This window comes from Hoplias malabaricus, chromosome 11, assembly GCF_029633855.1.
Source record: "Hoplias malabaricus isolate fHopMal1 chromosome 11, fHopMal1.hap1, whole genome shotgun sequence".
NCBI lineage: Eukaryota > Metazoa > Chordata > Actinopteri > Characiformes > Erythrinidae > Hoplias > Hoplias malabaricus.
The window spans coordinates 6,140,945-6,156,879 of NC_089810.1; the positions used below are offsets into that span (position 1 = coordinate 6,140,945).

At 44.5% G+C, this 15,935-nt stretch overlaps 1 protein-coding gene across 5 annotated transcripts in view; it reads left to right on the forward strand.

Annotated features, from left to right (window-relative positions):
* Window positions 1-15,935, forward strand: part of mctp2a (multiple C2 domains, transmembrane 2a) — a 70,303-nt gene that overhangs the window by 1,495 nt on the left and 52,873 nt on the right. For 4 of the 5 annotated variants that reach the window (XM_066684619.1, XM_066684618.1, XM_066684615.1 and 1 more), the window contains exons 2-4: window positions 4,506-5,274; window positions 7,737-7,790; window positions 10,775-10,847. In XM_066684619.1, coding sequence (XP_066540716.1) covers window positions 4,552-5,274; window positions 7,737-7,790; window positions 10,775-10,847 — 850 coding nt within the window. In that variant the 5' untranslated portion in view covers window positions 4,506-4,551. The remainder of the gene's footprint in view (window positions 1-4,505; window positions 5,275-7,736; window positions 7,791-10,774; window positions 10,848-15,935) is intronic. The other variant, XM_066684616.1, reaches the window with a different exon arrangement.

The window sequence follows — 15,935 nt, forward strand, 5'->3', positions numbered from 1 at the left end:
GGTCCAGAGCCTCCCTGGAATCATTGGGCGCAAGACGGGAATACACCCACGCAGACACAGGGAGAACAAACCACACTCCTCACAGACAGTCACCCGGAGGAAACCCACGCAGACACAGAGAGAACACACCACACGCCTCACAGTCACCCAGAGGAAACCCACGCAGACACAGGGAGAACACACCACACGCCTCACAGACAGTCACCCGGAGAAAACCCACGCAGACACAGGGAGAACACACCACACTCCTCACAGACAGTCACCCGGAGGAAACCCACGCAGACAAAGAGAGAACACACCACACGCCTCACAGTCACCCAGAGGAAACCCACGCAGACACAGAGAGAACACACCACACTCCTCACAGTCACCCAGAGGAAACCCACGCAGACACAGGGAGAACACACCACACTCCTCACAGTCACCCAGAGGAAACCCACACAGACACAGGGAGAACACAACACACGCCTCACAGTCACCCGGAGGAAACCCACGCATACACAGGGAGAACACACCACATGCCTCACAGACAGTCACCCGGAGGAAACCCATGCAGACACAGGGAGAACACACCACACTCCTCACAGACAGTCACCCGGAGGAAACCCACTCAGACACAGGGAGAACACACCACACTCCTCACAGATAGTCACCCGGAGGAAACCCACACAGACACAGGGAGAACACACCACACTCCTCACAGACAGTCACCCGGAGGAAACCCACGCAGACACAGGGAGAACACACCACACTCCTCACAGTCACCCAGAGGAAACCCACGCAGACACAGAGAGAACACACCACACGCCTCACAGTCACCCAGAGGAAACCCACGCAGACACAGGGAGAACACACCACACGCCTCACAGTCACCCAGAGGAAACCCACGCAGACACAGGGAGAACACACCACACGCCTCACAGTCACCCAAAGGAAACCCACGCAGACACAGGGAGAACACACCACACGCCTCACAGTCACCCAGAGGAAACCCACGCAGACACAGGGAGAACACACCACACGCCTCACAGTCACCCGGAAGAAACCCACGCATACACAGGGAGAACACCAGCCAGTTTACTATCTAGTAAATGTACTTCCACATTGATTATTTTAACAGGGACATATTCTCCCAATTCCTCATGAGGGAACACAGTTCTGGGCCTTAATGAAACTACGGTGATCTCACTCTGTATAACCAGCCCTCTTTCTTCTCCGTCTTTGTTTTCTTAGTTTTTACTCAGTGCTTTTATATCTCTGTGTCTGTTTTGCTGCGTTTGACCTCATCTTTGTGCTCTCACATAAACACGTGTCCAGCGCTGTGATTGGACAGACTTCGACGAGGGGGTGGGGCGATTCTAAAGTCTCTTGAGGTAAGAAGTGGTGCGAAAACTTTAGGAAATGAAGTGATATTTGATTAATTCCTTTGGAGAAATTGAGCCTCTTGATTTAACACATCCATGCCAGTAGACACGCACACACTAATAGTCAGTTTGTACACACACACACACACACACACACACACACTAGGGGAAGTGAGCACACAGACACCCAGAGCAGCACGTAGACCGCCACAGTGCCTAGTGAGCAGTTGGAGATTAGGAGCCTTGCTCAGTTGTAGTTAAGCCGTGGATATTGAGGGAGGTGAAAGTGCAGATCCTGGGAATAAAAGCAGCAACCTTCTGGTCCCAAACCTAATCCTATAACTTTAATACCATACAACAATGACTGCTGATCCCTGGGAACGAAAAAACCCCAAAAACAGTGCTATCCAAGGCAAGTCAGTAAGTGCAGGAGCTCACAGGCCGACTCCTCGGCTGAAACACAACTACTGACCTGGGCCTGGTTCAGTGTCTATAGGTAAGAAGGTGTTATTGAGTAGAGAAATGACCAAACTGGAGCAGGACTGTGCTGTAAACACGAGGAACCGGGAACAGGGAAACACAGAATAACCATTAACCTGAGATTACGTTTAAGTAAATAGTTGTACTCTATGGGGAATCCCCACACGTTTATAAGTCACTGATACAGGCTCATGGACAGAGCATTGTGCACTAGCCGACATTCAAGGTGAACAACACTTATATGTGTTTATATCAACCAGAATGTTAAAGCCACGCACAGGTGAAGCTGATAACTGTTCATCTTCTTACATTAGCCCCTGTTACACAAGTGTGTGTGTGAATTTTTGCAGTTCAAGAACTGTCAGTTCCTGTTCAACAGTTGTGAAATTGTAGATGGAAGCCACTTCGACCAGTGCCACACTTTGACAGTTGTAATGTTTTGGCTGAGACCTCTGTAGAACAGCAGGATACATTGAGGGATCCTGAGGGCAGTGGTTACTGGTTAGTACCTACCAAAAGTGGTTCAAGGAGGGATAACCACTGAACTGGCAACGGGGTCATGGGCTCACAAGGCTCACTGATGTGGGAGAGGGGTCAGAACACACAGGTCAGCACAGCTCACTCACACATCAGTCAGCATTGGTCACCGTACACTTTTGGCAGGTACTAGCCACTGTATACTGGGAACACCCCTCAAGACCTGCAGCTGTGGAGCTGCTCTGACCAAAACATTACAACCATCACAATGTGACCACGGTCTAGTGGCTGAGATCCTTCCGCTCGTCCATTTCTCTCCTGCTTCGAGAACGGACTGATCACTTGTCGTCTGATGTACCCTCCCCGGCTGGTTGTTGCATTAGACGCAGAGTTGTCATACAGAGTCTGACTGTAAACCAAAAGGACTGACCCAGCAGTAACAGTTTCACCACAGAGAAAAAGCGCTAAAAGCTTTTTAGTCAGAAACTGAAACACTCAGAAATGTGACACATACACAGCACATCCTGCTGCTCACACTGCGTTTGACACGTTAACCATGGCCCAAACTCACTGAGATCATTTGACGGTTCTAATGACAGTAAATATTATGGACTACAGAAACGTCGTGATGAATAGTTACAGAACTCCACGAGCTGTGCTTTCTACTCAATATTCTGCTGCCACCCTAGAGGGACATTTTCTCCTCTTTCTCCACAGTGGAACACAGTTCTTAGTGAAGCGTCTGTGACCTGCTTTGGTCCAAACCCCACGAGCCCCACAGCAGTGTTCTCCCCCTGTGTAAACAGCCCCTGTTCAGAACGCACCTGTTCCTTTAAATGATAACGAGCCGCTCGCTGTTCACCCCGACCCCGAGCGCACAGCAGTGAGGAGCGAGGAGCAGTTGGTAAACATGGCTCATTTTATCCCCATTTTTCTGACTTGGGTTAGATCACAGAAAACTGCCTTCTTTCACAGTGTGTGGGTTGGTGGGCTCCACATTCACACATTAATGTAAACATGCGCTGAACATATGATTTCATACGACATGCCCCCTTTAAAGTAAGAGGAAATTGCATAGGATCTTCCTGCTGTGAGACTCGCACACAGTAACACAACCAGTGCGGCATATTTGTCTCCAAAAGCTGTTCCATTGTCTCAGGTGCCTTCTGCTGCATTTTCTTCATTCCTGAGCATCTAAGCAAGACAAACATGTCATTTTTCAGTTTCAAGTGTCTGCGCAGACAAAGCATACATCGCATGAGCTGCAGTACACACACATGTGAAGTGATATATCTGATGTGGTCAAGTGCCAGAGTTGATGAAGGAAGAAACTGAACACGCAAACGCCTTCACTGAAGGTGTTTGTGCCAGATCTTCACAGGTTAAACCAAACAGGGACAAGGTGAAACTGTGACAGGATGAGTGTGGGAAATTGTCTTCAGGTGTGTGTGAGTGTGAGAGAGTGAATGAGTGAGTGTATGAAACTGTTCAGTAATGCATGTGAGAATGACTGGGTGAGCGTGTGAAAGTACCCACAGGTAAGTGTGTGAATGGCTGACTGAGTGTGGGAAATTGTCCATGGGTGTAAGTCTGTGAGTGAGTGGGTGAATGTGTGAGAGACTGGGTGAATGTGTGAGTGACCGGGTGAATGTGTGTGTGAATGGGTGAATGTGTGAGTGACTGGGTGAGTGTGTGAAAGTACCCACAGGTAAGTGTGAAATTGTCTATGGGTGTAAGTCTGTGAGTGACTGGGTGAATGTATGAGTGAGTGTGTGAAACTGTTCAGTAATGCATGTGAGAATGACTGGGTGAGCATGTGAAAGTACCCACAGGTAAGTGTGTGAATGGCTGACTGAGTGTGGGAAATTGTCCATGGGTGTAAGTCTGTGAGAGACTGGGTGAATGTGTGAGTGACTGGGTGAATGTGTGAGCGACTGGGTGAATGTGTGAGTGAGTGGGTGAATGTGTGGTGCTTTGTCCTGGGTGTGTTTCTGCCTTACGCCCAGTGATTCCGGGCAGCCTCTGGACCAACCACGAACCTGACCCAGATGAAGTGGTTACATGGGATGAATGAATGAATGGATGTTTATTTTATTTCTTAGCTGTGTACAGCGACAGTGTTAGATGCTTGTTTGATGTGACCGTTTGTGGTCTTTACTAAATCCATTCACTTTCATTTTCTAGTTTGTGTTTAGAAACCAAAGACGTAACTAGACTCCCCTGCTTCAGAATGGAGCCCAAGAAGAATAAGGTTTTTTCCCGACTTCGAGACAGAACCAAGCCCCTGTTCAATGTGAAGATAGGGAAGAAGGCTAAGAAGACCCCTCTGAAGTACAGGAGGAGTATCTCAGTACCTGACCTGAGGTGTGGTCAGTCTACTCCACCCACGCTAGGTGCGTTCCTTGATCAAGACGAAACCGAGAGCGAGACCTCCAGCTTGGCCTGCTCCGAGACCTTTTCAGTCACAGATGGAACATTACCCGTGCACTTTAAAGACCAATACCTGGATGTGCCGTCCTCAGCCAAGCCCTGTGCCCACGACCAACACACTTCTCTAGGCACCAACCAATCCTCTGCCCCTTACTTGCCACCTCCAGCTCAGCTCCTCGACCAACACACCGCCTCAGGCACACCATCGGCAGCCAAGGCTGTGGAGAAGTTCCCATTCCCAGACCCTGTGGTCTTGAAGAGGTTTTCTGCATCAGACCTCCAAGTACCACCTGAAAGACCCACTTCTCTGGACCTCCACGCTTCCAGTGAAAAGCCTGACAAGAAAACAGACGAAGGAGAGAAAAGAACAACATGGTACGTAGATGATCCAGACGACGGATCTGTATCCAGCACACCTTCAGAGGAGCCCTCCTTCTCTTGGTTTCCTGAGCACGAGTTTGCAGCAGGGACAGAGGACATGTGCATTTCTGGATCGGCTGAGGATGCCACTGAAGTTAGTAACGTATGTTACACTTTGTTGAGTTTCACACTTTTTGTGTATGCGTGTGTGTGGGGGGGGTGTTGGCTAATACAGAATACCGTTGCCCTGATTAATCACCAATAACCATCAGGTCTTTACTCCACTGTGAACCGAATCTGCTTGTAGTGAAATATGAAGCCCCCCTAAGGCGTCTGATTCGAGGATGCTGATTGGCTTAATTAAGGTCACATGTTTACTTATGGGCTGTGCTCCTGTCATTTACCTGGACTGGACGGACACCTGAAAGTTCACTCTCTGCATCAGAGCAGCCAATGGAAACACAGCCAGTAGCAACAGAAACGAAAATATGATTTATATATATTTTACACATTATATTATGCTTGTAACATCCCCATTTCTCAAATAAACCATTAATGATAATAGAGAAGTGTTTATTTAATAACTAACTAGAAAAGGGAGAGCAGTGCCTTAGCTGCAATGTACTCTGTCTCTGTTGCTGGGTCTTACTCAGTGCAGCAGATACCCCCCCAAAATAAAGTGTTGCACTATTATCAGTTTATCAGCCTGAGATTTATATTCATATTTTTATTTTTTAATTTTAAATGCTTTGTATAGACAACCCTCATTCAAACCAACCCCAAAAATCATCTAACCCAGTCTACTGACTAGGAATGCAGATGTATCACATCACATTAGTATCACATCTGCTTAACCCTCTCAGGGCCATGTGCATTTTTTTCTTACACCTCTCGTTTTTCTCTGGACTGAGTCCTGTTTGACACAGAGTGCTCTGCACAGAAATATTTCGGCCCTAAAGCTGAACAGGTGAAGCCTGCTTTGAGAAACTCTTAGAACGGTCGGTTTCACACAGAATGTAGACGGAAACACGAGTCTCTCACCTAGTGAAAGGCAGACCTCAGACGTGTGGTTTATGCATCTTAAGCTTCTTCATAGCCTCATAACTTCAGAGGTGGGGCATAGAAAGGAATAGAAAGGACAGACACTACATTTACTGTATATTAACAACAGCAATAAACATCACATTTGATGTGTGTAGAGCTCAGAGAATAAAATCTCCTGGGACTTCCTCCGGGTGACTGTCTGTGAGGAGTGTGGTATGTTCTCTCTGTGTCTGCGTGGGTTTCCTCCGGGTGACTGCCTGTAATGAGTGTGGTGTGTTCTCCCTGTGTCTGCGTGGGTTTCCTCCGGGTGACTGTCTGTGAGGAGTGTGGTGTGTTCTCCCTGTGTCTGCGTGGGTTTCCTCCGGGTGACTGTCTGTGAGGAGTGTGGTGTGTTCTCCCTGTGTCTGCGTGGGTTTCCTCCGGGTGACTGTCTGTGAGGAGTGTGGTGTGTTCTCCCTATGTCTGCGTGGGTTTCCTCCGGGTGACTGTGAGGAGTGTGGTGTTTCCTCCGGGTGACTGTCTGTGAGGAGTGTGGTGTGTTCTCCCTGTGTCTGCGTGGGTTTCCTCCGGGTGACTGTGAGGAGTGTGGTGTTTCCTCCGGGTGACTGTCTGTGAGGAGTGTGGTGTGTTCTCCCTGTGTCTGCGTGGGTTTCCTCCGGGTGACTGTCTGTGAGGAGTGTGGTGTGTTCTCCCTGTGTCTGCGTGGGTTTCCTCCGGGTGACTGTCTGTGAGGAGTGTGTTGTTTCCTCCGGGTGACTGTCTGTGAGGAGTGTGGTGTGTTCTCCCTGTGTCTGCGTGGGTTTCCTCCAGGTGCTCGGGTTTCCTCCCACAGTCCAAAAACACACGTTGGTAGGTGGATTGGAGACTGAAAATTGTCCGTAGGTGTGAGTGTGTGTGAGTGAGTGTGTGTTGCCCTGTGAAGGACTGGCGCCCCCTCCAGGGTGTGTTCCCGCCTTGCGCCCAATGATTCCAGGTAGGCTCTGGACCCACCGCGACCCTGAACTGGATAAGGGTTACAGATAATGAATGAATGAATGAATATTGATGAGGTTAGATGTAGTTTTATGTGGTATATTATATGTCTGGTAAAATCTAAGTCATGGAAAACACGACTAGAGAACAGTTTTTTTTTGTTTCTAGTGATGTAATTATGAAGAGCATTAGGACTGAATTAAAAAGACAAAAGACTCTTAATATACCTTTTAAAGACTCTATTCTCAGGGACACTCTAAATATATATATTTTTTATGTTCGATAGATAACATAACATAGATAGATTATGTTCGTTTATGTTTGTAGTTAAAGGCCTAGATGTATCTGTACATACTTTGTCAGCTGGATTTTTAAAAATCTACGTGAATATGTAAGTAATAATTTTTTTCTTTGTATTAATTAATAAAGTAAACTTATATAAAAGGTAACGTTATGGCTGATCAGTGTATATTTATCTGCATCCCAGTCATCTCTGTATTATATTATAAAACACTGATTCCAAACTTGGGAGGGTCGCTCTGTTTATTTGATATCAGTGTTTCCATTGATTTATAATCGTTCATGAAAATGACACCTCTTTCTTTTCAGGTTCCAAACGAGAGCAACGATTACGACACCAGTGTCTCAGGAGGAGAAAAGAAGGTGAGTAACTTTCAGCCCACAGTAGGACGCTACATCAGCTCTGTGTTCATGTTGAATGCACCAGTCTGAAGATCGTAGGCACTGATTCAGGATCAGTGCTCTATACACAGCTCTGTTACTGTGTCCACATCACTCTTGGTCATTGCATGAATTGCAAGAGGGACCTTTTGAAGGCAATGTGTTTAATATGGATTTTTAATTCACTGTTTTTAAATGTAACAATATATATTTACATTTAAATTATATTATTAATTATTCAAAATGCTATAAAGCTGCCTAGTTTTAAATGCAAAGACTATAATGAAGATCCTGAAGTCTGCTGATTAGTTTTGGATCACAAATGCCACTCCAGCTCACTCCAGACGTATTAGATGTTGTGCTATCAGTCCAGAGAACACAGGTCCACTGCTCTGCAGCACAGTGATGGGTGGTTTCACAGATTGTACATAGGCTGCATATTAAAGTCACCGAATTCACTCATTAAAAACTTGTTTGGCTAAGTTTAGACATGTCGTGTTTTTTGGGCTTCACACAATATTTCAGGCTCGTTACACTATTGTGCGTGTGTCTAAACCTCACTAACTCCACTGCTGAACTGCATGTACCAGCAACAACAGCAGGCAGATACCTCACTCTGGAGCGGGAGTAATATCATCCCTTCCTTTTGACACATTTGATCTGTTAATGTAACCACCGCAGTGACGTTTGCCTCACAATGAAAACTAAGTGTGTGTGAAACTGTCCACAGGTGTGTGAGTGTGTGTGTGAGTGACTGGGTGAGTGTGTGACACTGTCCACAGGTGTGACTGACTGGGTGAGTGAGTGAAACTGTGTGAGTGACTGGGTGAGTGTGTGTAACTGTCCACAGGTGTGAGTGTGTGAGTGACTGGGTGAGTGTGTGAAACTGTCCACAGGTGTGAGTGTGTGAGTGACTGGGTGAGTGTGTGTAACTGTCCACAGGTGTGAGTGACTGGGTGAGTGTGTGTAACTGTCCACAGGTGTGAGTGACTGGGTGAGTGTGTGTAACTGTCCACAGGTGTGAGTGTGTGTGAGTGACTGAGTGTGTGAGTGAAACTGTCCACAGGTGTGAGTGTGTGTGTGAGTGACTGGGTGAGTGTGTGTAACTTTCCACAGGTGTGAGTGTGTGTATGTGACTGAGTGAGTGTGTGACACTGTCCACAGGTGTGAGTGACTGGGTGAGTGTGTGAAACTGTCCACAGGTGTGTGTGTGTGAGTGAAACTGTTCACAGGTGTGAGTGTGTGTGTGAGTGTGTGTAACTGTCCACAGGTGTGAGTGTGTGTATGTGACTGAGTGAGTGTGTGACACTGTCCACAGGTGTGAGTGTGTGAGTGACTGGGTGAGTGTGTGAAACTGTCCACAGGTGTGAGTGTGTGAGTGAAACTGTCCACAGGTGTGAGTGTGTGTGTGAGTGACTGGGTGAGTGTGTGTAACTGTCCACAGGTGTGAGTGTGTGAGTGACTGGGTGAGTGTGTGTAACTGTCCACAGGTGTGAGTGACAGGGTGAGTGTGTGTAACTGTCCACAGGTGTGAGTGTGTGAGTGACAGGGTGAGTGTGTGTAACTGTCCACAGGTGTGAGTGTGTGTGAGTGACTGGGTAAGTGTGTGTAACTGTCCACAGGTGTGAGTGTGTGTATGTGACTGAGTGAGTGTGTGACACTGTCCACAGGTGTGAGTGTGTGAGTGACTGGGTGAGTGTGTGAAACTGTCCACAGGTGTGAGTGTGTGAGTGAAACTGTCCACAGGTGTGAGTGTGTGTGTGAGTGACTGGGTGAGTGTGTGTAACTGTCCACAGGTGTGAGTGTGTGAGTGACTGGGTGAGTGTGTGTAACTGTCCACAGGTGTGAGTGACAGGGTGAGTGTGTGTAACTGTCCACAGGTGTGAGTGTGTGAGTGACAGGGTGAGTGTGTGTAACTGTCCACAGGTGTGAGTGTGTGTGAGTGACTGGGTAAGTGTGTGTAACTGTCCACAGGTGTGAGTGTGTGAGTGACTGGGTGAGTGTGTGTAACTGTCCACAGGTGTGAGTGTGTGTGAGTGACTGGGTGAGTGTGTGTAACTGTCCACAGGTGTGAGTGTGTGTGAGTGACTGGGTAAGTGTGTGTAACTGTCCACAGGTGTGAGTGTGTGTATGTGACTGAGTGAGTGTGTGACACTGTCCACAGGTGTGAGTGTGTGAGTGACTGGGTGAGTGTGTGAAACTGTCCACAGGTGTGAGTGTGTGAGTGAAACTGTCCACAGGTGTGAGTGTGTGTGTGAGTGACTGGGTGAGTGTGTGTAACTGTCCACAGGTGTGAGTGTGTGAGTGACTGGGTGAGTGTGTGTAACTGTCCACAGGTGTGAGTGACAGGGTGAGTGTGTGTAACTGTCCACAGGTGTGAGTGTGTGAGTGACAGGGTGAGTGTGTGTAACTGTCCACAGGTGTGAGTGTGTGTGAGTGACTGGGTAAGTGTGTGTAACTGTCCACAGGTGTGAGTGTGTGAGTGACTGGGTGAGTGTGTGTAACTGTCCACAGGTGTGAGTGTGTGTGAGTGACTGGGTGAGTGTGTGTAACTGTCCACAGGTGTGAGTGTGTGTGAGTGACTGGGTGAGTGTGTGTAACTGTCCACAGGTGTGAGTGACTGGGTGAGTGAGTGAAACTGTCCACCGGTGTGAGTGTGTGAGTGAGTGACTGAGTGAGTGTGTGAAACTGTCCACAGGTGTGAGTGAGTGAGTGACTGTGTGAGTGTGTGATGCCCTGTGATTGACTGGTGCTCTGTCCAGTGTGTGTTCTTACCTTGTACCCCTTAATACCTGGCTAGTCACTGAGACCTTGAATAGAATGAAGTGGTTACAGGGATGAATACATGAATGAATAATTTGAATGACAATACATATTCTGTAATGTATTTCAAAAAAAAAATAACTGTACACTATAACACTGACCATGAATCCATTGATATTAATGATGTATTTATATATTGCCAGGCTCATAAAGTCCATTACATCCTCACTATCAACTTAAAGGAAGGAAAGAACCTGGTCATCAGAGACAAATCTGGTAAGCGCTGTCATTTTTAATATAATCTGAAAGGCTGTGTACTTTTCTGTGCCTCCGTGACTGTTATCTTTGCTTCTTCTCATAATTAATTGCACGCATTTATGGTCATGTTCATAGTTTATAATATTCAGCCGATGTCGTAGATCTGTAGGAATGTAGATGGTTGCTAAGATACCTACCAGTGAAGCAATGTGATAATGAAAATATTCAGTAGGCTTTTGACCCAAATTTTTAAAATAGCAGATTTTAGCAGGACGTTAAGTGAGGGTTTGTCCTGAGTTCAGAAAGGTGTGAAAGGTCAGTGGTGTATAAAGTAAATGTATTTGAGAATAATTGTTTGTGGGTCTGTAAAAAGAACATGTTATGATGCCATAGGTATCTGCTAACCTCACTTTGTGACAAAAATTAACGCATAAATGTGAATTCAGAAAAAAAGTGCCTGTTTTGCCTTAGAAATGGAGAAGTCCTGCCTTTATTCTGCCCAAGGTCCAATCTTAGGGCATTTATGTTTTACAGTTTATATTAACAGTCTTTGTTATAACTTGCCAAATACTAATTTTCATTACTGTGCAGATGATTACCGTCATATATTTTTCAGACTCTAGCCAAAACCAAGCTTTGCAAAATATCCATGATTTTTTAAATAAAATACAACATAGATTTTTAATCTTAAACTTAAATTGTTGATAAAACTTAAAAGATTATGTTTATGAATTCAAGGAGAATGCCTTTAAACACTCGGTTACTTGCTTCTTTAAAGGGAAATACAGTGGAACCTCTACTAACGAACGCCTGTACTAACGAACTTTCCAAGATATGAACCGGGCATTTGAATATTTTTTGCCTCCACCAACGAACCACGACTCTAGAAATGAACCCGAGCCTCCTCCGAGCCGGCGGCTGGAAATGGCCACTGACCCCAATAGGCGAGTCTCCCAGCGCCCCCCAGACTGGAGTAAGCTTTTAAGATTAGCACATTGTAGCTATAGCAATTTAGCATTAGTGTAAATAGCAGACATCGAAACTCGTGCTAAGTTAAGCCGTATCTACGCTTCGTCTCCCCACATTCACCGTCTACTCTCCGTTACTCCACCCCCCCCCCCCCACCTCCCGTCATACAGCCAGTGCCTGTGTTACTCCTCCAGCCAGTCGTCACGTCTTCAAGGTAGCGATGTGTAACCACTTCAAACTTTTATTTCTTTTTTATTACTGTTACAACTTTTGAAAATTCCCAGTGTGGAATCGGGAAAATGAGTTTTTGGTTTTGCTGCACCGTCTGACTGGAATTTGGTACAGAGGGTTTCAGACAGTGGAAGTGGGTAAAATGGTATGTCAGGGTTTTAAATGAATTATTTAGAGTTGACATAACAACAACATAACAATAACCTGACATAACAAAAATGAATTGAAAGGCTTTCTTCTATTTTGTACAACCTGAAAGTTTAAATACATTAGTACGAGGTGTTGTTTTTCAGTATTGATGCGCAAGTCTGGACTGTCAGCAAATTCAATCTTTAATTAAATGCTGCTAGAATCCATGAATGAAAAGCATCAGGAAATGTTAGAGGTTTTTCAAAGGGTGTCTACATGTGTTTTTTTAAAACAAAGGCAGAAGCCTGTGTAAAGTATTTTTTTAGATGTTTATTTTTTTTAGAGTAGTATGCAATGTAGTATAGTATGCAAAGCATGCAACCATATACATGCAAGATATCTTGCAATGTTGCATTCCTTACCCAGGTATTGACTAGATAAGGATACATCTATTTTTGTGGGGGTCTAAAATTGGTCTGTGCAGTTCATGATGACTGTGCATTTTATATGTCTTCGTCTTTAGTTTGTGACCTAATTCAGCCTGTTTCACCGGGAGTACTACTAATCAGGTTGCACTACCAGACCAACAGAGTGATGACCATTAAACTTCCCCCCTCTCAAAGCAGGTTACAGATTTGATAGCTGTCTTGATTTTGCACGTTCAGGTTCTGCAGGTTGGGAGTCATTCCCTTGCTTCAGGGCAAGGCCTCCCTGTTCCTCCAAGTTGGAGTTTCTCCTTGCTAGATTGTCCCGCCTTTCCAGTTACTGAGTTTCAGGAGTTACTCTGAGTCCTTGGGTCTGGATCCGTGATGGTAAAATCTGACCAGCGGTTCCTTATGTGATACAGTGTTTGTTATAAAAGTATTAAACACAATATTTATTTACTATAAAACTTTGTGCCTAGTACAAGCACTTAGGGCTTTTCTGTACTTTCCATGCACTATTTAGTTTATTATTGTTTGTTTTTACTTTTGTCCTTCAATATTCAAATCTATGTGCGTAATAATTAAATGATATAAGTAAAGAAAATAATAGCACTAAGCATTCATGCATCTTCTGGGCAGGTTCTTCATAATGTGAGGGGGTAAAACTAGAGGCAACCACTTTAGAGGTTAATTCCTAGGCAATGCCTGATGCCTGAGACCTTCACAGTTCAGTGTGTCAAAGAATGTAAAGACAACATAGTGGCTGCGTCCAAATTGTATCTAACACTTTGCAGTACATACTGTTTACAGATCCTAATGTTATGAGTGTGGTAAACTAGTACAAGCAAATGTAAAAACACTGCACTATACATCTCCCTACACTCTATGTAGTGCACAATGCAAGTCATAAATTAAAAGTTGTAATTTTTAACAGCAATAATGCATTGTATGATGGAAAATACAACCAAGACTATTTGGCCATAAGGTGTTCCATTCTGTGGGACATTATCCTACTCAAAAATCAGTGGGTTCTAGGAGTGCACTGTGGATTTTTTAGTATGTTCAACTTTGACACCATGCTACAAGATTTTTCCTCGTATCTTTCCACCTCAAATGACATGGGGCTTCTAAATGTAAACAAAAAAAGAGAAGAAGTTCCCCACAATTGTAGACGCTGCTTTTAATTGTACAGTTGTGAGGCACGGAGTATTTATAAGCCACATGCTCTTCTTTGCTAATTCTGTAAAGCTAGTTTGTGACAATGTACGATGAAAAAGATGCTGTATAAATTTTGATTTTGATTTGATTGGAGAAATTCACACTATTGAAGAACCTTGGTGAATGCCACAGCGCAGCAGAATGAAACCCTTGTGGTAGAAATAAAGGTATGTGATGTTGCTGTTAAAGTACTTGTATTTTCTTCATCACTTTGAAGACAGACTGGTGACACCTTTCTGAGACAACAGTGAGGCATGTGGTCTGACCAGAATGAAGAGCCTCTGTCCAGGCCACTCCCCTAATGGTTAGAGTGTTGGCAGAAACCACTATCGGTCAGAGGGAAACTAGTTCTGTATCTGACAGACAGGTTTTTTAGGAATCATATCAGGCCACTGTGCGAAAGAGACATTGAATCTTTGTTTCTAATCTGGCGACAAACAAATGAGAGTTTCCTCAGAGTAGGGTTCATGCAAATGAAGAGTTAGAGTGTAAAAAAAAAAAACCCTAGAGTCTGTATGATTACAATCAGACTACACTGTTGTGTCAGGAGCCAGTGAGATCGAGCTTTCCTAATGTTTTCCACAGTTCCTTGTCACTTTTTCAAGCGCAGAGGGGTCTTCACAAGAGCCTTCAGCTTTGCAAAGTGTTTGCAACAATCTTAGGCACAAATGGAGCGAGCACAATTCCAATTTGGTGCCCAGCACAGTTCTTCAGATCCAGTGCCAGTTTATCTGGCAGGCCTTGCCAAGCTGATTGGGCACCTAATTCTCCTGATGAGTGTCACAGGTGTATGCCCAGAGGCTGTTAATTACGATCATCCCCTCATTATTTCTCATAATTACAATATTTCAGTCCTATTCCTCACAGCCGTTTGAGTCTGGTAATAACTTGACCCATCCCAGCATTTCAGGAAAGAACAATTGTTGGCAGTGAAACAAAAACCGGATCTCGCACGTCTTACAAGCGCCGAGTCCTGTCAGGACACAAAAGCGGCTCCTCGGGATTCAAAACGGACTCGCTGGAGAGGTGGGTCACGCTTGTGGTTCGGCTCTGCACTGATGTAGTTGTAGATTTAAAGTGAGATACATCACCATCTGCTGGTGGCAACATCAAAAAACATCTTCAGCTTTCCCCTCGGCCCTGCGGTGCAGACAAGTCCTCAGGTGACCCTTCACTTACTCAACCACTGTTTAAAACTAGGGTCTGAGTATATCCTCTCTGTCCTCACATGTGACACATCAGTGCTGCTGCGACAACAACTCTTATCTTCTTCATTTAAGACCTTAACGTTTATATTGAGTTTAAATAGAAGTCTGAAACGTGTTGTATTTCTGTGATGAAAAAAGCCCATTACTTTTCACCATAAAAACAGGCTTTGATTGCAATTTATATAAAACAAATAATGTTTTTTTAAATAAATATAACACAACGATTATTGGATTGTAAAACTTTGCAAATGTAGCATAATTAATAACATTAGTTGGTTGTATTCAAAGTATGCTCCAGTTTAAAATACACCCAGTTTAAGTTAATGTTTTTTATAATGTTTTCCTAATGACTGTCATTAATGTCATTAAGATTCTGCCACATAAGGTTTCTGTGGAATAAAAATAAAGTGAAAATCTGTGTGATGTATTTCAGCTGATGACTGTCACTCAGCTCATTTCAGAGCGTCTCAGGTGTGTGGCGAGGAATCACTAGACCCAGGTTTACAAAGGAAATTAAATACAGCAGGTCAGGGCTGAATCAGTAAACTGTGGACTGTACTGTTTCTTTTGTGTAGATTCACATGTTGTTTTTATATAAATTAAGAAAATTAAGATAGATATAAAATGTCATTAGATTAATAATAATAATAATAATCTTGGTAGAGCTAATAATAATGATTAAAATAAATTAAACCATTTTTAAAAATAATATTAATACATTTTACTAGTGAACCACTAATTAAATAAGTCCAGTAACCATCAGTTATAAACGACCTGTCAGTACGACCTCTAAACGACCTGTCAGTACGACCTCTAAACGACCTCTCAGTACGACCTCTAAACGACCTCTCAATACGACCTGTAAACGACCTCTCAGTACGACCTCTAAATGACCTCTCAATAAAGTTTATAAAGTCAGTGTCCTT